Here is a 23,262-nt window from a genome sequence, read left to right as displayed (position 1 = left end):
GAGAGTCTCATTAATCATATGCTTTATGCTGATGATTTTGTGGTACTGTCTCACTCCAGTGCTGGCCTGCAGCAACTTCTTATAATATGCTCCCAATATGGACTAATGTTTGATATAAAATTTAACTCAATGAAGAGTGTGGAACTGATCGCCAGAACCAAGGAGGATATGAAGTGTGTCTATCCATTGTTCTTATTGGCAGGTGAACCACTAGAGGTTGTAAAGAAAGTTAAATATCTGGGACATGTGATAACAGATGACCTCTGTGATGATGATGATGATGTGCAGTGTCAGTGCGGAAAACTGTATGGGCAGGCGAACATGCTGGCACGCAAATTCCACATGTGCACTCCTGATGTTAAAATCTCTCTGTTCAAAACATATTGCACTCCATTGTATACTGCCCACCTGTGGTGTAATTTTAGTGAGTTGAAAATGAAAAAACTTCAAGTGGCTTATAATGATGCACTGAGAATTGTGCTTAAAGTTCCAAGGTGGAGTAGTGCCAGTGAAATGTTTGTGTCTGATAATGTGCCCACTTTTAATGCTGTTTTAAGAAATTTTATGTATAGATTCATTTGCAGACTGACAGGGTCTAAGAATATGATCATTGTGTCCATAGCTGATGTTTCTAAGAGTGACAGAAGGTATACATCTTGCTTTTGGAAACATTGGACCCGAAGCCTGTATATGCACTAATGATGCCTGTGAGTGTGCATTATTTTCTAATAATTCAATGGACCGGAGTCAATTATTCTGCTTATAATTACAGTATTTCCACAAAAAAAACATGGAAATATCTTGTTGTTTTTATCCCACTGATAACTATAGCCTAGTTGTTTGCTTGGTCAGTGTCATCGTGGGTTTTGGTTCATTTGATGTTGCTGCTGTAAGGACCTTTAAATTAACTGAAATCATTTACCGAAGTGATATTGATATTATAGTGATTCCCCTGGGCGAGGAACCAAGGTTTCTTCCACATGACCGAGGCACGAAGGCATAGCCGCATGACCTTGATCATGCGAAAACGGATTTGCCCTCGGAGAAAACCCCTTGGTCCCGAGCCACCACTGCAGGTGGCTCATGTACAGAAGGCCAAAAGTAACTACGTTGGACGCAACTACCATGAGCCCCAACAGTCTCAGAAACTGTTTTGCAGTGAATGACTGACCTAGTTTACATTCTTTACGGCTGAGAAACGCAGAACTACGTGCAGGAGACAGACGTGCTTGCATGTTGTCGAATCCCATATTACACCTAGAGAAGTGGTCCTCTGAGCTGGGAGGAGTACACTTTTTGGTGTTGAGCCGCAACCCCAACCTCCTTATGTGGGACAGAACGACATCTCGATGTTGAACTGCCAAAAGCTCGGACTGAGCTAAAATCAACCAATTGTCGATATGATTTAATACGCGAATGCCCTGGAATCTCAGAGGAGCCAGAGCTGCATCCACGCATATTGTAAAGGTGCGGGGTGATAACCTAGGCCGAATGGAAGAGCCCGATACTGGTATGCTTCGCCCCTGAAAGCAAACCTCAAGAACCTCCTGTGATGAGGATGGATAGATAAGTAAGCGTCCTTTAAGTCTATTGTGACAAACCAGTCCTCTGACTGAGTCTGTGACACAATCATAACCCCTCATCCTCTTTCGGAAACAATGAAGTAATGGCTGTAAAACCCTGACTGTCTGCCGGGAGGAGGAACCCCTTCTACAGCTCCTTTTGCAGAAGTGTCAGTACTTCCTGCTCCATAACCAAAGCCTGATCTGGGTCCTCCCCACCGTGGTGGAAATCTGGGCGGACAAGAACCGAATTCTGAACCCATTCCTATAGTGTGCAGAACCCACTGAGAAATATGTGGCAGTAGTTTCCAAGCTGCCAGAAATTCTACTAGGGGAACCAGTCTCTCAAGACTGGCCTCTGGATTTGGTTGAACAGTCACTACGGTGCCCTGAAGCGGCGAACCGGCAGGGAACAACCGAACTGACCATTCATTCTACGACCCTCGGAGGAGGATCGTATGGGGATGCTGACACCTCGGTGCCCTGAACGGCGAACCGGCAGGGAACGACCGAACTGGCAGCGCTGCGACCCTCCTCAGAGAGTCGCACCCCAGAGGGCGCCGAGGAGAAGGTATTTCTCAAAACCGGCCCTCCCCCGGAGGAGCCCTCAGAAGCCTGATAGCCTCTTTTATGCGACAGGACTTCCTGTCTAAGCTTTATTAGAGATGACGATAATCCTCAGATCTTGCCTACCTCTAAATAGCTTAGTTCCTACGACCCTCCTCGGAGGATCATTGGAAAAAGCAGGCACCTCGGCACCCTGAAACGGCGAACCGGCAGGGAAACCGAACTGACTGCTCTACGACCCCCCTCGGAGCATCGTTTGGGGACACTGACACCTTGGTGCCCTGAACGGCGAACCGGCAGGAAAACCGAACTGACAGCGCTGCGACCCTCCTCAGAGAGTCGCACCCCAGAGGGCGCCGAGGATCTTATTTTATCTTATTTTTCTTTATTTTTAAATCAGAAAAAAAAAAAAAAAAAATATATATATATATATATATATATATATATAAATATAAATAGACTCCGTGGCCACCAGCAGGAAAGCAACCGAACTGGCCGTGCTGCGACCCTCCTCAGAGAGTCGCCCCCCCCAGAGGACGCAGAGAAACGATTTATCGAAACCGTCCCTCCCCAGTATAGTTTAGCTGTTTTTGCACGCCGCAATTCTCGAATAGCGTCAGTGCTGACATCCTCACATTCATCCATGTTCTTATACTTTACACACCAGCGCTGCCAAATAAAATTTATTTATTTAAGATGGCTGGTGGGTAACGTCGGGTTAAAAACGATGACGCCGACTCGGGAGAGAGAAAGCTCGCAAGCGTCTCTTTAACCCGAGGCACTGTCATACCATGATACTTAATACCCAAAGCATTACTATAGTTAGACGTTTGGGCATTAAACACATAAAATAGAAACCGGCTTATTCCACGATCTCGACACCTCAGTGTGGAGATAGGGAAAAACAGCAGTCCCCGACGAGGAGGCTGAGATACAGAGTTTTTCTGTTTTTAGATATATATTTTATCTAATAAATTATTTTTATTTTCACTCTCATAATGTTCAGCTGGCCAGTAAATATTTAACTAGCAACAGTAGCCTACTAGATAAACCTCCTTGTAAAGCTCCTCTTTATTCAACAGAGTTATGAGCTGACTTATTTATTTATTTATTGAAAACTCAAACATCTGCCTTTTTCTTAATATCTTTATTTGTTTTGTTCTCTTTTTTCTAAACAAAACACTAACAATACCAATTCCTCGGAACTTGAAATCGCCAGCATCGGATCTGACAGGTGAAAGCTGAGATAGGGCACAGCCCATCCCAAACCCCGCTGTCAGATCCGTCCCAAAATGCGAGTCGCCGCCGTGCCTCGGCAACCGCGGGACCCGCGGGGGGAGCGCAAACCGAACCGTCCTGCTCGAAGAACGCCCGGCTGGAGCGGAGCGTCCCCACGGACAGCTTCTCGCAATGCTCACTGTCAGCCCACTCGAGAACTGACTGTGGCATGCTCCACTGCCAAATAGTCACAAAAAGCTGATGTGTGTGTCCCCACCCGTGATATAACGTGGGCAGGGAACAACACAAAGCTGCTCTGCTCTCTTTTGCCATAATATATATTTATATATTGCAACTTGACAGACAACAATAAATATGACAAGGACAGAATACACAGATCGCTTGCTGAAGGCACAGAAACTGTCGCGGTCTGTTTTCTGGTGTGCTTTATAGCTTCCTGGTCTATGACGTCACCAAGATCAAGCCGTGCTGTTCTTTCTCAGTTCCCTATTTACAGAGAAGATCAAGTCGTGCTGTTCTTTCTCAGTTCCCTATTTACAGAGAAGATCAAGTCATGCTGTTCTTTCTCAGTTCCCTATTTACAGTGAAGATCAAGTCGTGCTGTTCTTTCTCAGTTCCCTATTTACAGTGAAGATCAAGTCGTGCTGTTCTTTCTCAGTCCCCCTCTTTACAGTGAAGATCAAGTCGTGCTGTTCTTTCTCAGTATCTGTTACAGTTGTACGGATTCTTACTCTTCCACTGCAGGGACATTTTATCTACAGTAGCCAAAATTTGAAGTGGATCAAAACCTTTCATCAAAGTTATCCATGAATTTTGAACAATACCCATTGTTGTCTTAGGACATTTTTGATTAACCTTTTTGATCCACTTCAAAGGTTGACTATTGTTTTCTCATTAAACAGCCAGACTAATGAATGGTTCGACACAAACCACACCGGTGCAGAGCCTAGACAGAGCTTCCTTCTGCCTGCACATACATTTGTGTGCTGTGAAATTAGTTTATCGTATTTAATATTAATTTACATCGCATCTGCTGTCACAACTACCCCTAGCCTACCTATTTGGCACACTCTTTTATTTATCAACTCTTGAAATGTGTGCACCAAAACTGTGCAACAGAGAATGTATTTATTTACATTGTAGTGAAGTGCAGAGTAGCCTGACTGTTGTTTTGAGCAATACACTGAGTTTATTTAATTAACACTGAGTTTTAATGGCACTCAAAACAATGTTTCTTTTTTTTCTGCCAGCTAAAAGTCTAAAGCAAAGTCACAGATCAATGTGTGACTCGCAGCATAGGCGCACAGACTAGAGGTTCATTCCTGAATGAATACGAGTCTTTGAACAAATCGGTTGAGTAAGTGATTCCCCAACCATACAGCCTTTTAATACTGAATGAATCAGCTGATACTGAGTGAATCGACTGAATAAAATGACTCATTCAATAACACAGTGACTTCCTGCCACCTACTGGCAAATTTCAGAATCGTTTCAGAGAAGCCATTTCAGTGAATGCTGAATGAATTTTTCACTGTAAAAAAAGATTTTTGGAAGTTGTATATATTATTGGAATACGTTTTACAACAAATAACTATTTCAGTCTTTCTACTTTTAAAATGTTTTTTTTTTTCAATGTGTAACTTGCTGTTTCATTGTAATTTATTTTTTAACTTCACTGGCCATTTCTGATCTAAAACTGTTTCTGATCTAAAGCAAGAAACACCTTGAGTGTGCATTATTTTCTAATAATTCAATGGACCGGAGTCAATTATTCTGCTCATAATTACAGCATTTCCAAAAAAAAAAAAAAAAAAAGAAAAAAATTAGTTGTTTTTATCCCACTGTTAACTAAAGCCTATTTGTTTGCTTGGTCAGTGTCGTCGTGGGTTTTGGTTCATTTGCTGTTGTTGCTGTAAGGACCTTTAAATTAACTGAAATCATTTGGCGAAGTGATATTGACCAATCATATTCAAGCATTCATACAGCCCCATAGTGTTATGTAATGTTGTAATGTAGTGTAGTGTAGTATAGCTAATATAATATAATATAATATAAAAATACCTGTAACTGAAGCCATACACTGAAGTCCACATCCATTGCTGCAGCATTTCTCATTGTTGGCACAGTCACTGTCATCGGCACACGGCACGAAACGTATCAAGGCACACATTCCTGGTTTATATGTTCTTCTTGGACACACTCTTGGCAGGGGCAGACTGGGCATCTGGTTCACCTGGAATTTTCCCGGTGGGTCGATGTACAACTTGGTCTGGTCCATTGCTATGTAAATATATATATATTAATATATTAGAACGAATTATAGTAAATTTACATAGCCTATCTTTCCGTCAGCCGAGACGAATGGCCAGTGCGGTCCAGTTGTCAAAACTTTAGCGTGCTCAGTCTCAGTGCAGCGGTCTAAAAGTGCTTGTCAATGTTGAAATGTTTTATAGTCAATCAAAACGAAGAAGGCGGGATTTACTGTCCACAGAAACTGAGCAGCGCTGCATTTTTTAATGCTTGAAGAATCTGAGCTGTTTTTAGGCCTAATTTCACTTATCTAAGAAAATAATAAAACTCAAAATATCATTCTCGGTCCGTGTACCTTTGGATAATTTGTTATCTTGTTTTTGACTTCTAAACGAAACATAAACAAATCTTGCGTCATTTTTTCATATTTTAGTTTTTGTTTTTATCACACTTCTAATCCGTCAAATGGAAAAACAATAAAAACCAAAATGGATAAACAGCTTGAATATTCGATCTCCACATGGGCAGGAATAAAACGACAATTTCCGCTGATTGGTCAACCAAAGATCAAGCCGTGCTGTCATCAGCTCTTACTCAGTTTTGTGCACCAGAATAATAGTCATCTGACACAGTTGAATGGATTATTACAGAGTTTATTGCAACTACCTTTAATCTCTTTCTCCTCAGAGCCAGACTAATAAATGGCTCGACACAAACCGTACCGGGGAAGAGCATAGCTTTCTTCTGTGTTACTACACATTAATTTGCGTGCCATGAAATAGCCTACTAATTTATGGCATTAAATAATTCTTGTGACATCTGCTCTCACAACCACCCCTTTTATTTAGCTGACCAACTCTCAAAATCTGTGTGCCAAAGCTGCGCGACGCACTGGACAGCGTGGAGAGAATGTAGGCCTATTTACAGAGAAGATCGAGTCGTGCTGTTCTTTCTCAGTTCCCTATTTAGAGAGAAGATCAAGTCGTGCTGTTCTTTCTCAGTTCCCTATTTACAGAGAAGATCAAGCCGTGCTGTTCTTTCTCAGTTCCCTATTTACAGTGAAGATCAAGCCGTGCTGTTCTTTCTCAGTTCCCTATTTACAGTGAAGATCAAGCCGTGCTGTTCTTTCTCAGTTCCCTATTTACAGTGAAGATCAAGCCGTGCTGTTCTTTCTCAGTTCCCTATTTACAGAGAAGATCAAGCTGTGCTGTTCTTTCTCAGTTCCCTATTTACAGAGAAGATCAAGCCGTGCTGTTCTTTCTCAGTTCCCTATTTACAGTGAAGATCAAGCCGTGCTGTTCTTTCTCAGTTCCCTATTTACAGTGAAGATCAAGCCGTACTGTTCTTTCTCAGTTCCCTATTTACAGAGAAGATCAAGTTGTGCTGTTCTTTCTCAGTTCCCTATTTACAGAGAAGATCAAGCCGTGCTGTTCTTTCTCAGTTCCCTATTTACAGTGAAGATCAAGCCGTGCTGTTTTTTCTCAGTTCCCTATTTACAGAGAAGATCAAGTTGTGCTGTTCTTTCTCAGTTCCCTATTTACAGAGAAGATCAAGTTGTGCTGTTCTTTCTCAGTTCCCTATTTACAGAGAAGATCAAGTCGTGCTGTTCTTTCTCAGTTCCCTATTTACAGAGATCAAGTCGCGCTGTTCTTTCTCAGTTCTCTATTTACAGTGAAGATCAAGTCGTGCTGTTCTTTCTCAGTTCCCTATTTACAGAGAAGATCAAGCCGTGCTGTTCTTTCTCAGTTCCCTATTTACAGAGAAGATCAAGCCGTGCTGTTCTTTCTCAGTTCCCTATTTACATAGAAGATCAAGCCGTGCTGTTCTTTCTCAGTTCCCTATTTACAGAGAAGATCAAGCCGTGCTGTTCTTTCTCAGTTCCCTATTTACATAGATCAAGCCGTGCTGTTCTTTCTCAGTTCCCTATTTACAGTGAAGATCAAGTCGTGCTGTTCTTTCTCAGTTCCCTATTTACATAGAAGATCAAGCCGTGCTGTTCTTTCTCAGTTCCCTATTTACAGAGAAGATCAAGCCGTGCTGTTCTTTCTCAGTTCCCTATTTACATAGAAGATCAAGCCGTGCTGTTCTTTCTCAGTTCCCTATTTACAGAGAAGATCAAGCCGTACTGTTCTTTCTCAGTTCCCTATTTACAGAGAAGATCAAGTCGTGCTGTTCTTTCTCAGTTCCCTATTTACAGAGAAGATCAAGCCGTACTGTTCTTTCTCAGTTCCCTATTTACAGAGAAGATCAAGCCGTGCTGTTCTTTCTCAGTTCCCTATTTACAGAGAAGATCAAGCCGTGCTGTTCTTTCTCAGTTCCCTATTTACAGTGAAGATCAAGTCGTGCTGTTCTTTCTCAGTTCCCTATTTACAGAGAAGATCAAGCCGTACTGTTCTTTCTCAGTTCCCTATTTACAGAGAAGATCAAGTCGTGCTGTTCTTTCTCAGTTTCCTATTTACAGAGAAGATCAAGCCGTGCTGTTCTTTCTCAGTTCCCTATTTACAGAGAAGATCAAGCCGTGCTGTTCTTTCTCAGTTCCCTGTTTACAGAGAAGATCAAGCCGTGCTGTTCTTTCCCAGTTCCCTATTTACAGAGATCAAGCTGTGCTGTTCTTTCTCAGTTCCCTACTTACAGAGAAGATCTAGTCGTGCTGTTCTTTCTCAGTTCCCTATTTACAGAGAAGACGAAGCCGTGCTGTTCTTTCTCAGTTCCCTATTTACTAGGGGTGGGGGAAAAAATCGATTCTTAGATGCATCGCGATGCGGACGTGGACGATTCTGAATCGATTCACAAATGTCAAAAATCGATTTTCAAAAAAAAAAAATTTTTTTTTTAGATATGTAGCCTATTTATAATGACGTAATATTGACGGAACGCAAAAGACGGAACTCTGCAGCGCGGAAGTGCAGTGCCCGGACCGTCTGTCTGTGGCGTGCATACATAACAGAGACGCGATGGCTGAGCGCGAAATCCAAACACCCTCCTCGTTAAAAGCTGACGTGTGGAAATATTTTGGCTTCTATGAAGTTGAAGGGGGAAAGGAGCGGGACAAGAGCCACACTAGTTGTAAGCTTTGAAGAATAAAACTAAAATATTTCGGCAACACGACAAATATGAGAAGCCATATGACACGTTTCCACCCAGAGGAGGAAAAACACTCGGCTGTACCAGAGCCGTTTCTCTCTATGGCTCTGGGCTGTACCGGTCTTCAGACGATTTCTGCTGCCTTGTCGAAAAATGCTACCCAAACGCAAATCGATCATAGATAATGTTGATTCATTCTCTATTGTTTCCATAATGGTGTAAATCTCACAATATTATAACATCGTTATTTCATTTTAATCAGGGTAAGTGTATGGGGAGCATATTTGGATATTTTAAATGAACTAGCAATTATCACATTTGATATAACAAGTAAAAATGATATTATTATATGAAATAAAATTATAATAAAATTCGAAGTTAAGAGTACAGTATAATGTACTGTTTTTATTTTTAAAACGGTGTGAAAAGTAAAAATTATCATCAAATATTCATCTTTGACCTGTCAAAGTTTCCTACAAGTATCCACAGCAAGGATGCATAGATTTATGGGCGTGGTAAGCAGAAGAAAAATGAGTCTGCACATGCACCAGTAAGTAGCACATCTCGATGGGTAGCATGAATCGTCAGATCACCTGTTGTTGTTATATTATTAATTTACTACAAGTATGCTGCTAGTTCAGGCACACATTTATTTTCCTGTTGGTTCTTTGCAATGTTAATCAAATATATTGTACGTTAATTCTTTATGGGTCATTACTTTGTACTTTTAAAGCAAAGTATTTATATTCACACACACACACACACACACACACACACACACACACACACACACACACACACACACACACACAAAAGATTCAGATAATCGATAATCGCTTTTGAATCGAATCGCAGGCATCTGAATCGTAATCGAATCGAATCGTGAGGTGCCTAGAGATTCCCACCCCTACTATTTACAGAGAAGATCAAGCCGTGCTGTTCTTTCTCAGTTCCCTATTTACTGAGAAGATCAAGCCGTGCTGTTCTTTCTCAGTTCCCTATTTACAGAGAAGATCAAGTCGTGCTGTTCTTTCTCAGTTCCCTATTTACAGTGAAGATCAAGCCGTGCTGTTCTTTCTCAGTTCCCTATTTACAGTGAGGATCAAGTCGCTCTGTTCTTTCTCAGTTCCCTATTTACAGTGAAGATCAAGCCGTGCTGTTCTTTCTCAGTTCCCTATTTACAGTGAAGATCAAGCCGTGCTGTTCTTTCTCAGTTCCCTATTTACAGTGAAGATCAAGCCGTGCTGTTCTTTCTGAGTTCCCTATTTACAGTGAAGATCAAGCCGTGCTGTTCTTTCTCAGTTCCCTATTTACAGAGATCAAGCCGTGCTGTTCTTTCTGAGTTCCCTATTTACAGTGAAGATCAAGTCGTCCTGTTCTTTCTCAGTTCCCTATTTACAGTGAAGATCAAGTCGTGCTGTTCTTTCTCAGTTCCCTATTTACAGTGAAGATCAAGTCGTGCTGTTCTTTTTCAGTTCCCCTCTTTACAGTGAAGATCAAGCCGTGCTGTTCTTTCTCAGTTCCCTATTTACAGTGAAGATCAAGTCGTGCTGTTCTTTCTCAGTTCCCTATTTACAGTGAAGATCAAGTCGTGCTGTTCTTTTTCAGTTCCCCTCTTTACAGTGAAGATCAAGCCGTGCTGTTCTTTCTGAGTTCCCTATTTACAGAGAAGATCAAGTCGTGCTGTTCTTTCTCAGTTCCCTATTTACAGTGAAGATCAAGTCGTGCTGTTCTTTTTCAGTTCCCCTCTTTACAGTGAAGATCAAGCCGTACTGTTCTTTCTCAGTTCCCTATTTACAGTGAAGATCAAGTCATGCTGTTCTTTCTCAGTTCCCTATTTACAGAGAAGATCAAGTTGTGCTGTTCTTTTTCAGTTCCCCTCTTTACAGTGAAGATCAAGCCGTGCTGTTCTTTCTGAGTTCCCTATTTACAGAGAAGATCAAGCCGTGCTGTTCTTTCTGAGTTCCCTATTTACAGAGAAGATCAAGCCGTGCTGTTCTTTCTCAGTTCCCTATTTACAGAGATCAAGCCGTGCTGTTCTTTCTCAGTTCCCTATTTACAGAGAAGATCAAGTCGCTCTGTTCTTTTGTCAGTTCCCTATTTACAGTGAAGATCAAGCCGTGCTGTTCTTTCTCAGTTCCCTATTTACAGTGAAGATCAAGTCGTGCTGTTCTTTCTCAGTTCCCTATTTACAGAGATCAAGCCGTGCTGTTCTTTCTGAGTTCCCTATTTACAGTGAAGATCAAGTCGTGCTGTTCTTTCTCAGTTCCCTATTTACAGAGAAGATCAAGTTGTGCTGTTCTTTCTCAGTTCCCTATTTACAGTGAAGATCAAGTCGTGCTGTTCTTTCTTAGTTCCCTATTTACAGTGAAGATCAAGTCGTGCTGTTCTTTTTCAGTTCCCCTCTTTACAGTGAAGATCAAGCCGTGCTGTTCTTTCTCAGTTCCCTATTTACAGTGAAGATCAAGTCGTGCTGTTCTTTCTCAGTTCCCTATTTACAGTGAAGATCAAGCCGTGCTGTTCTTTCTCAGTTCCCTATTTACAGAGATCAAGCCGTGCTGTTCTTTCTGAGTTCCCTATTTACAGTGAAGATCAAGTCGTGCTGTTCTTTCTCAGTTCCCTATTTACAGAGAAGATCAAGTTGTGCTGTTCTTTCTCAGTTCCCTATTTACAGTGAAGATCAAGTCGTGCTGTTCTTTCTCAGTTCCCTATTTACAGTGAAGATCAAGTCGTGCTGTTCTTTCTCAGTTCCCTATTTACAGTGAAGATCAAGTCGTGCTGTTCTTTTTCAGTTCCCCTCTTTAGAGTGAAGATCAAGTCGTGCTGTTCTTTCTCAGTATCTGCTACAGTTGTACGGATTCTTACTAGTCCACTGCAGGGACATTTTATCTACAGTAGCCAAAATTTGAAGTGGATCAAAACCTTTCATCAAAGTTATCCATGAATTTTGAACAACACCCATTGTTGTCTTAGGACAACTTTGATTCACTTTTTTGATCCACTTCAAATGTTGACTACTGTTTTTCTCATTAAACAGCCAGACTAATGAATGGCTCGACACAAACCACACCGGTGCAGAGCCTAGACAGAGCTTCCTTCTGCCTGCACATACATTTGTGTGCTGTGAAATTAGTTTATCGTATTTAAAATTAATTTATATCGCATCTGCTGTCACAACTACCCCTAGCCTACCTATTTGGCACACTCTTTTATTTATCAACTCTTGAAATGTGTGTACCAAAACTGTGCAACAGAGAATGTATTTATTTACATTGTAGTGAAGTGCAGAGTAGCCTGACTGTTGTTTTGAGCAATACACTGAGTTTATTTAATTAACACTGAGTTTTAATGCCACTCAAAACAATGTTTCTTTTTTTTCTGCCAGCTAAAAGTCTAAAGCAAAGTCACAGATCAATGTGTGACTCGCAGCATAGGCGCACAGAGTAGTGGTTCATTCATGAATGAATACGAGTCTTTGAACAAATCGGTTGAGTAAGTGATTCACCAACCATACCGCCTTACTGAATCAGCTGATACTGAATGAATCAGCTGATACTGAGTGAATCGACTCAATAAAATGACTCATTCAATAACAGTGACTTGCTGCCACCTACTGGCAAATTTCAGAATCGTTTCAGAGACGCCATTTCAGTGAATGCTGAATGAATTTTTCACTGTAAAAAAAGATTTTTGGAAGTTGTATAGGCTATATTATTGGAATACGTTTTACAACAAATAGCTATTTCAGTCTTTCTACTTTTAAAATGTTTTTTTCAATGTGTAACTTGATTTACAATGTGTAACTTGATTTACAATTTGAGATTATTTTTGAACTTCATTAGCAATTTCTGATCTAAAACTGTTTCTGTTCTAAAGCTTTGAAGTGATATGCCTTTTATTACTGAATGAATCAGCGTTTCGAGTGAATCAATTGAATAAAATGACTCATTCAATAACACAGCGACTTCCTGCCACCAACTGCCAATATTTCATAACCTTTTCATCTTGTAATTTATTTCATATTTCTGTATTCAAAATGTTGTTTAAAAAAAATCTAGCTATTTGGCTAAATTAATTTCTGGCAGTGATAGATGTCAATAAATATATTTAAAAAAAAATCATCTCTGGGTTTATTGTTCAAAGTGTTATGTCATCATAGTTTAAACCCTTGAATCGATTCTGCTCTGCGCTTCACTTCAATGTAGCTTACTGCGCGCTGTCCAGTGTGTCGTAGCTTTAGCACACAGATTTTGAGAGTTGGTCAGCAAAATAAAACAGGCGGTCTGCCAAATATGTAGGCTAGGGATAGTTCAAGCTGTCCATTTTAGTTTTATTGTTAATCCATTTGGCGGATTATGGAGTTTCCTTCCACGTCCCTAAGGCTAGTTTCCGTGTCCAGGGATCGGGTCGTCGAGGTCCCCGCCTTCGACTGCCACCCGATCCTCTCTGCACCGGCCCCTTACGTCTCTTCCTGCAGGTGGTGAGCCCACGGGAAGGCGGTCCCACGTCACTCCTTCGGGCTGAGCCCGGCCGGACCCCATGGGGAGAGGCCCGGCCACCAGGCGCTCGCATACGAGCCCCAACCCCGGGCCTGGCTCCACGGTGGGGCCCCGGCTGCGCCATACCGGGCGGCGTCACGGTCCTTGAATGTTTGTCCATCATAAGGGGGGTTTGAACCGCTCTTAGTCAGACTCGTCGCCTAGGACCTGTTTGCCTTGGGAGACCCTACCAGGGGCATATAGCCCCAGACAACATAGCTCCTAGGGTCATTCGGGTACTCAAACCCCTCCACCACGTTAAGGTGGCAGTTCAAGGAGGGGAGGTTGAGAGGTTCCGACTAGAGATAGTCGGGATCACCTCTACGCATGGCTTGGGCTCTGGAACCACACTCCTTGAGAGAGGATGGACTCTTCACCACTCTGGAGTTGCCCATGGTGAGAGGCGGGGGGCTGGTGTGGGTTTGCTTATAGCCCCCCAGCTCAGCCGCCATGTGTTGGAGTTTACCCCTGTGAACGAGAGGGTCGTTTCCCTGCGCCTACGGGTCGGGGATAGGTCTCTCACTGTCGTGTGTGCCTACGGGCCAAACGGCAGTGCAGAGTACCCGGCCTTCTTGGGGTCTCTGGGAGGAGTGCTGGAAAGTGCTCCGACTGGGGACTCCGTCGTTCTACTGGGGGACTTCAACGCTCACGTGGGCAGCGACAGTGGCACCTGGAGGGGCGTGATTGGGAGGAACGGCCCCCCCGACCTGAACCCGAGCGGTGTTCAGTTATTGGACTTCTGTGCTAGTTACAGTTTGTCCATAACGAACACCATGTTCAAGCATAAGGGTGTCCACCAGTGCACGTGGCACCAGGACACCCTAGGTCGCAGGTCGATGATCGACTTTGTGGTCGTTTCATCTGACCTGCGGCCGTATGTCTTGGACACTCGGGTGAAGAGAGGAGCGGAGCTGTCAACTGATCACCACCTGGTGGTGAGTTGGATACGATGGCGGGGGAGGAGGCTGGACAGACTCGGCAGACCCAAGCGTACTGTAAGGGTTTGCTGGGAACGTTTGACCGAGTCTCCTGTCAGAGAGATCTTCAACTCCCACCTCCGGCAGAGCCACGACCGGATCCCGAGGGAGGCTGGAGATATTGAGTCTGAGTGGACCATGTTCTCCACCTCCATTGTCGAAGCGGCTGCTCGGAGCTGTGGCCGTAAGGTCTCCGGTGCCTGTCGAGGCGGCAATCCCCGAACCCGGTGGTGGACACCGGAAGTAAAGGATGCCGTCAAGCTGAAGAAGGAGTCCTATCGGGCCTGGTTGGCTTGTGGGACTCCTGAGGCAGCTGACAGGTACCGGCAGGCCAAGCGGACTGCAACCCGGGTGGTTGTGGAGGCAAAAACTCGGGCCTGGGAGGAGTTCGGTGAGGCCATGGAGAAGGACTATCGGCTGGCCTCGAAGAGATTCTGGCAAACTGTCCGGCGCCTCAGGAGAGGGAAACAATGCCCTACCAACGCTGTTTACAGTGGAGGTGGGCAGCTGTTGACCTCAACTGGGGATGTCGTCGGACGGTGGAAGGAATACTTCGAGGATCTCCTCAATCCCGCCGTCACGTCTTCTATTGAGGAAGCAGAGGCTGAGGGCTCAGAGGTGGACTCGTCCATCACCCTAGCTGAGGTCACCGAGGTAGTCAAGAAACTCCTCGGTGGCAAGGCACCGGGGGTGGATGAGATCCGCCCTGAGTACCTCAAGTCTCTGGATGTTGTGGGGCTGTCTTGGTTGACACGCCTCTGCAGCATCGCGTGGCGGTCGGGGACAGTGCCTCTTGGATGGCAGACCGGGGTGGTGGTCCCTCTTTTTAAGAAGGGGGACCGGAGGGTGTGTTCCAACTACAGGGGGATCACACTTCTCAGCCTCCCTGGGAAAGTCTATGCCAGGGTACTGGAGAGGAGAATACGGCCGATAGTGGAACCTCGGATTCAGGAGGAACAGTGCGGTTTTCGTCCAGGCCGTGGAACACTGGACCAGCTCTATACTCTCTACAGGGTGCTGGAGGGTTCATGGGAGTTTGCCCAACCAGTCCACATGTGCTTTGTGGATTTGGAGAAGGCATTCGACTGTGTCCCTCGCGGCGGCCTGTGGAGGGTGCTCCGGGAGTATGGGGTCCGGGGTCCTTTGCTAAGGGCTGTCCGGTCCCTGTATGACCGAAGCAGGAGCTTGGTTCGCATTGCCGGTAGTAAGTCAGACTTCTTCCCGGTGCATGTTGGACTCCGGCAGGGCTGCCCTTTGTCGCCGGTTCTGTTCATAGTTTTTATGGACAGAATTTCTAGGCGCAGCCAGGGGCCGGAGGGTGTCAGGTTTGGGGACCACACGATTTTGTCTCTGCTTTTTGCGGATGATGTTGTCGTGTTGGCCCCTTCACACCAGGCATGCACTAGGATGGTTTGCAGCCGAGTGTGAAGCGGCTGGGATGAAAATCAGCACCTCCAAATCCGAGGCCATGGTCCTCAGTCGGAAAAGGGTGGCTTGCTCACTTCAGGTTGGTGGAGAGATCCTTCCTCAAGTGGAGGAGTTTAAGTATCTTGGGGTTTTGTTCACGAGTGAGGGAAGGATGGAACGGGAGATTGACAGACGGATCGGTGCAGCTTCTGCAGTAATGCGGTCGATGTACCGGTCTGTTGTGGTGAAGAAGGAGCTGAGCCGTAAGGCAAAGCTCTCGATTTACCGGTCAATCTACGTTCCTACTCTCACCTATGGTCATGAGCTTTGGGTCATGACCGAAAGGACAAGATCCCGGATACAGGCGGCCGAAATGAGCTTTCTCCGCAGGGTGGCTGGCCGATCCCTTAGAGATAGGGTGAGAAGCTCGGTCACTCGGGAGGAGCTCAGAGTAGAGCCGCTGCTCCTCCCCATCGAGAGGGGTCAGCTGAGGTGGCTCGGGCATCTGTTCCGGATGCCTCCTGGACGCCTTCCCGGGGAGGTGTTCCGGGCACGTCCCACTGGGAGGAGACCCCGGGGAAGACCTAGGACACGTTGGAGAGACTATGTCTCCCGGCTGGCCTGGGAACGCCTCGGTGTCCCCCCGGAAGAGCTGGAGGAAGTGTCCAGGGAGAGGAAAGTCTGGGCTTCTCTGCTCAGACTGCTGCCCCCGCGACCCGGCCCCGGATAAGCGGAGGAAGATGGATGGATGGATGGAGTTTCCTTTGTGTCTTTTTTATTCAATCAAACATACTGTGTTTGAGAGTAAAACTAATTATTTTTAAATTTTAAAAAATTAAAAGATTGCAAAAAAGTCTTCTTAAGGCTCAAATATAAAGAAGATGATAACAAAATTATTTGCAGTGCATGCAAACGCACACATTTTGCTCACTTTTATGCTTTTATTTTTGCGGGTCTAAATCTTTTGCTTGCAAGTTGAAAAGTTTTGCTTGCGAATGAAGCTGTGTCTCAGTGGGCGGTCTCTACCAACCAGGATGGAAGGCCCTTTTCTATTGGTCACCATAGATCCAATCCAATCCAACTTTATTTGTAAAACACATTAACGCGTAATTAGGTATAATGAGCTGGAAAGAAAAAGACTGACAACTCTCTCTCTTTTCATACAGATTACATAAACTGAGAATATTTGTTTTTTTTTTTATATAAATTAATTCATTTAAAAGAAGAGAGTTCAAGCTTCATTATGGAAAAACACTTGTGCCTGTATGACAAGTATTCGCGGAATTGCAGTTAATTTTCGGACGCGTTTCAAAATGGACTTCACTGACAGAGAGAAGGTAAAACTAGCATCATGTTTATTTTTCTTTATTTGACTAAAAGCACAATACTTTGTTTACATTGTGAGTATACACAAAAAACAACACACTTAACAGGATCGAATGATGTATAACACTAACACATAAAATCAACAGAGTATTTCAGTCTCTTTTGCACTGATAAGAAAAAAAAAGCGAGACGCGATAGCCGACCTCAGAGGGTTAAAACAACCAAGGTTGACCAAAGTGCTGGACATTGACATGATTTAGGACAGATTATAAACACATGAGTAACAAAAACAAACATTTAAAACAAGGGACAAACTAGAAAATAAGAATGCAGAATCCAACTCTCAAGCAGGTTTAAAGGCCAAAGAATAAAAGTGAGTTTTAAGTCGTGATTTAAAAATGTGAAGGCTGGGGGCCAAACTGACATGTAGAGGCAAATCATTCCAAAGCCTAGGGGCCACGACTGAAAATGCTTGGTCTCCCCTATTTTTAGCCGCGTTATAGGGACAAAGAAGAGTAGCTGGTCAGCAGACCTTAATGACCTCGGAGGAGCATGCGGCTTTAGTAGTTCAGAAATATAAGCTGGGTCTTGACCATTGATCTATATAGAATGACTCTATATGTCATTCTATATAGATCAGTGGTCTTGACCATAAAGAGATTTAAAAACAAACAACAGAATCTTAAAATGTATTCTAAAGCAAACCGGTAGTCAATGAAGGGAGGCAAGAACAGGCGTAAGGTGATCTCATTTACGAGTTCTAGTCAGGAGTCGAGCGGCAGCATTTTGAACCATTTGTAATCTAGAGAGGGAGGCCTGATTAATTCCCACATGTAAAGCATTAAAATAATCCAAGCGAGTTGTGATAAAAGCATGTACAACCCTCTCAAAATAAGTGAAAGATAAAAATGGCTTCAGTTTGGTAAGTAGCCTGAGTTGAAAGAAACTAGCTTTTACAACGGAATTTATCTGCTTCTCTAGTTGAAAATCACTATCCATCTTAACACCAAGGTTTGTTACCATAGGCTTGACATATGGTGTCAGGGGCCCCAGGTCCAATTTGGAAGTAGAACTGCTAGGTCTTAAAATCATGATTTCGGTTTTAATTTATTTAAAATGTACAAAGTTTAAAGCCATGCAGGCTTTAATGTCATAAAAACAATCTAACAGTCTTTTTAGCGAATTATCACCCTTACTTTTTATAGGCAGGTAGATCTGTGAATCATCTGCATAAAAACGGTAACTGATGTTATGCTTCTTTAAGATGGATCCTAGGGGAAGCAAATAGAGGGAGAAGAGAAGACAGCAGAAAAGAGAGCAAAATGTGTGCGTTTGTGATAAAGTGTTCGAAATGCAAATAATTTGATCAACTTCTTTATTTTTGAGCCTTAAGAAGACTTTTTTGCAATCTTTAAATTTCTTTAATGAAAAAATAATTAGTTTTACTCTTAAAAACACAGGATGTTTGATTGAATAAAAAAAACACAAAGGAAACTCCATAGCGGATTGGAACAAAGTGTGATGAAAACAAAAATAAAAATATGAAAAAAAAAACAACACAAGACTGAAATCTGACAACTTTGAGATGATGGTCCTCAACCAGCCTAGTCACATAACTCACTACATGCGAGTTCGGCTTAGATAGCCTATATTAATTCTCAAAATTATAAAACCATATTTGACAACCTATAAAAACAAAATAACCTTTGGACTAATTTTATAAAGGTGAAAAATGTAAAACATGTTTAAAAACAACGTTATTTAAAGTCGTGTCATCTTAAATCCCAATGTAGTCAAACAGCTGTCGGCGTTCCCGCGGCTACTGGTGGTCAGAAGTTTGAAATAATTAAGACTTATTCAATGTTTTTGAATTTATTTGATCAAAAATAGCTACAGTTTGAAGCCTATATTTGATCAAATAAATTCAGCCTTACAGTAAAATATTGTGAAATATTATTACAATGTAAAAATCTATTGCTGCGTCCCAATTCGCTTACTTATACTACTAAAAGTATGTACTCTTTTTGTGAAAAAAAAGTACATACTTTTGAGTGTGTAGGTAAAGAGTAGGCAAGCTTTGGGACATACTATCACGTCATCTTTAATGGACAGATCTGTGGCGTGTTCCTGTCACCGTAAACTGCCCTGTCAATCATCTCATCACAGTTAAAAGCCGTTTCTCAATGTCAAGGATACTTCCTTGGCAGGATTGATCCTTCCAAGTCATTTCCTTCAGAGGCTTGGCGAGGCTCCTCTTTAGCATTCGGAGAACACGTAAATGGAACAGGCTAGCAAGTGCACGTCATTGCGTCATTACGTCAGTGAAAAGGTCCGCTTTTGGCGCTGCAAACATTCAAAAAGATCAAAAAGTTATGATGTACACTACCGTTCAAAAGTTTGGGGCCAGTACGATTTTAAATGCTTTTAAAAGAATTCTCTTCTGCTAATCATGTTAAATTACTTTGTACAACTTAACTAGTTATTTACAAAAGAAATGGCGGTGACGGCAACCAAGCTAAATGACAGGTCCGGTTCAGTTAGCCATCAATAACGTAATTCGTATACATTTGTATAATTTGTAATATCAATACGGTAGTAATTTGTACTGGCATTTAAACGTTAAACTTTACTTATATGTACAACAGTTATAACAAATGTATGGTAACTTACATCTACAAGCATAGTGCCCCGTTATTGCTCCGACTCTGCTAACGTCTGACATTTTTTATTTTTTGAACAAGATAGCAAAGCTGGCGCATAGGATTGTGGGTGATTTGAGAGCGCGAAGGCTACACATATGCATCCTTTCCTGTGTATGGGATATTTTTCGAACGAAGGACTCAGTCCTGGTTGAAATTCTGAGGATCCTCGACATTGGAACAGTCCTTTGACGGATGTCGATGACGTAGCATCCTCGAAATAACGGCTTCCGAGGATCCTTCCTTGACATTGAGAAACACCTAAAATCCTCCATTCAATCTAATTTGATTTCCTACTGTTTCGGAGAGTACGTTTATCTGCCAGTCGTGGGTCTTTCATGCGGATACTCTCGTTTGCAATTTGAATGATGCATTTAAAAGGTAATGGCTAAACGTATCTTTACAAAAGTTCACAATGCTGCAGATGCAATATAATGTGGACAACATTGAATACATTCATTTTCGTCAGGTTAGATACTGATAATTAATCACTAAAACCTCTTTATCAAAACTTCTCTAGCCTACATAACCGCGGGACTCGCGCGTCCTCCATGTCTGTAGTTTTTAACACTTTTCACTCGTGTTTGTAGTTCTAACCGAATCCTCATCCAACGCGCAATGGGTTGTGGGCAATATCAGCCGTTAGAGTGTGCATCGATCTGCACTTCGGATTCTGACCGGAAATAGTAGACCATCCGGGTATCTTTGAAACACTCATTTCAACATACTACGATTTGGGACGTACTAATTCTATTTTCGAATACTATTTAGGACGGATAGTATGCAAATTGGGACGCAGCATATGTGAATATATTGTAAACTGTAATTTATTCCTGTGATCAAAGCCGATACCACAAATGATTCAGATCATCAGCTCATTAGAAGAGTGTCAGGTTTTGGGTAGGTGGAAGTAGCGAGGACTCAAGCATAGATATAAACACTAGGTGTCGCCTTGGGGTTCTTAACATGCGTCAAAACCGCCACCATATTGGAACAAGGGTCTTGTCATAGGAAGTAGCTAGGTGACGCTGAATTCATGGATGATGCCGGACTTTTCTGCTGCGTATGGATGTTTACACGAACGAAATCTAAAAAACAGACAGCAAGGGATTACATTTCTAGATTCTAAAGATCTAGTGTTTATATCTATGGGACTCAAGTGCAGGAATTTTTATTATTAATAAAAATAAAACAAAATACAAACAAAAACTAGAGATTGCAATTTCAAAACACTGCTTCATGAAGCTTGAAACCTTTACGAATCTTTTGTTCCGCATCAATGTTTCGGAGCGTGTATCAAACTGCCAGAGTCACGTGATTTCAGTAAACGAGGCTTCATTACATCATAACTGTTTCGAAACACTTTGAAATTTCAATGTTTCATCCTTTTTTACAGTCTATGGTTTCACCGCTGGGGGCGATGATCTCAACCCATGAATCAATGAACAAGTGTCTGTGGGTTTTACCTGATCTTTGATCAGTTTTATACATTTGTGGACGTTTTAATTAGATAATGAATAATGGTAGTTAATAGTCTCCTATTGGCCTGTTTAGCTGAGCCATTCATAGAACAAACAAAACAAACCCTGACAATTGATAAAAGAAAATTAGACACTTGATAATCTTATTAGATGATTAAAAAATTTATTTGAAAGATTTTACTTTTTGCAATAGATTTGTTAAATTGGTTTTTGTTGCATTTACACTATTTTGACCACTAGGGGTCACCGTGGAGACGGGTTTCGAAGCATCTCTACACAATATGGCACATTTGCTTCAACTGTTTCAGTGTTACGAAGCCTTGATCTGCCCACCACTAACAAAAACTGCCCGAGGCCGAGGGGGAAAACAACACTGACTTGACAAGGCAACACATAGGAGGAACATAACACGGTAAAGTTATGACGAACATACGACGATGAACCAGCACAGGACAGGACTGCAAACACAGGGAGAATAAATAGGGAGAGCAAACAAAGCACAGGAGATGGCACAAGGAAACATACATGACAAGCCATGTGCTCACACCAGTCATTGACAAACACAAGCACATGGCCAGTAAAACAAATCACAAGCCATGTGCTAACGCAAAACAAGACATGAACACCCAGCTAATGAGAACACTCATAGGCCACGTGTTCACATAAAACATGAAAACATGAAAGCACACAGCTAGGGTAAAACACAAGCTGGTTGCTACACAGTACAAGACAAAAAATGACATGAAGGCACATGAAACAAGACAAAACAGGAGTGTCAGGGCTCTGTCACAAAACCAAGAAATGACTAGACAGAAGTGACAGAACCCTGACAATGAGAGCTCCATGACTGTACTAAGAAAGAGAGAAATAAAAAGTGCAGAGCGGTGGGTCCCTGGGACCAGGATTGAAAACCACTATTTTAGACCATACCAGAGCATATGGACTGATGTATTGAACTTTAGAGATATTAAACTGTGCCTCTACGTAAAAGAGCTGTGTACAAATTCTTGTTGTGATTAGTTGTGGACCGGTTGTGGTGGGCCGCTCTGTGCCAGAAAGTCCAGGGCCACTTTATACCCTAAGTCCACCCTGTAATATAATATAATATAAAATACCTGTAACTGGAGCCATACACTGAAGTCCACATCCATTGCTGCAGCATTTCTCATTGTTGGCACAGTCACTGTCATCGGCACACGACACGAAACGTATCCGGGCACACTTTCCTGGTTTATATTTTCTGCTTGGACACACTCCTGGGTTTGCTGTTAAACAGACACATGACAGAAAAGCCATATCACTGAATGCTGAATGTGTTTTTTACTGGGGCTTTTGGTTCTTTTGCTGTTGTCGCTGTGAGGACCTTTGAAATAGGGCTCGACCGATATGTGATTTTCAGGGCCGATACCGATTATTACAGATCAAGTAGACCGATAACCGATATTTTAAACCGATATATAGCCTATGTCTGGTGTAAAAATCTGAAAAAAGTCAATGTCAAAATTAAGAATAACAAAGGGTTTTGACAAATACTTTCTTTAAATGATTTTAAACATATCTTTAAATCTGAGAACTGTTAATAATAACATTATTATTGTTAATAATAATAATAATAATATTAATAACTTAAAAAGTGCAGAAGCACCCAGCAGCATTCTGTAAACATTTTGTAAAACTTAAAGACTCTATTTTAATGGTTAAATTAAATTTTAGTAATCAAAAAGCATTTCTAATTAATTGAAATCAAACTTATTCAATTTATTTACAGTTTAACAAAAATGACATTTTTAGGGCCCTATAAAAAAAATCAGACTTTTATTTTGATGGGTTGCGTGGAGATCTTTGAGTTTCTGTGTGTTTATGACAAGCGTGCTGCACAAGCCCTGAAAAGTGAAGCCAAAGCGTCTCGATCGCCCCCCAGTGACCGGTCCTAGGATAGCTCATAAACCCCGCCTCTCCATGTTATTCAATGGGACGTCAGATCAGCTAAACAATTAAATTACACTTCACATATATTTTTTCCAAAGATAGTTTCTGTCATTTACTGTAGCTTTTATTACGCTGATGTAATTTCAAGTGTTTGTTTTTAAAATAAGTTTGTTTTTAGTTAGTTATTTGATGCTATAAAAACA

General features: G+C 42.3%; 1 protein-coding gene across 1 annotated transcript in view; it reads right to left on the bottom strand.

Annotated features, from left to right (window-relative positions):
• Positions 1-5,058: 5,058 nt before the first annotated feature.
• Positions 5,059-23,262, bottom strand: part of LOC143722546 (uncharacterized) — a 29,809-nt gene continuing 11,605 nt past the window's right edge. Inside the window, exons 3-5 of the mRNA XM_077213928.1 lie at positions 22,246-22,395; positions 5,430-5,648; positions 5,059-5,075 (exon numbers count right to left, since the gene is read on the bottom strand). Coding sequence (XP_077070043.1) covers positions 5,059-5,075; positions 5,430-5,648; positions 22,246-22,395 — 386 coding nt within the window. The remainder of the gene's footprint in view (positions 5,076-5,429; positions 5,649-22,245; positions 22,396-23,262) is intronic.

Source organism: Siphateles boraxobius, unplaced genomic scaffold (assembly GCF_051911475.1).
Source record: "Siphateles boraxobius isolate OS27281-9 unplaced genomic scaffold, OSU_SipBor_1 68, whole genome shotgun sequence".
Taxonomy (NCBI): domain Eukaryota; kingdom Metazoa; phylum Chordata; class Actinopteri; order Cypriniformes; family Leuciscidae; genus Siphateles; species Siphateles boraxobius.
This window is presented reverse-complemented; position numbering and strand designations above follow the sequence as displayed.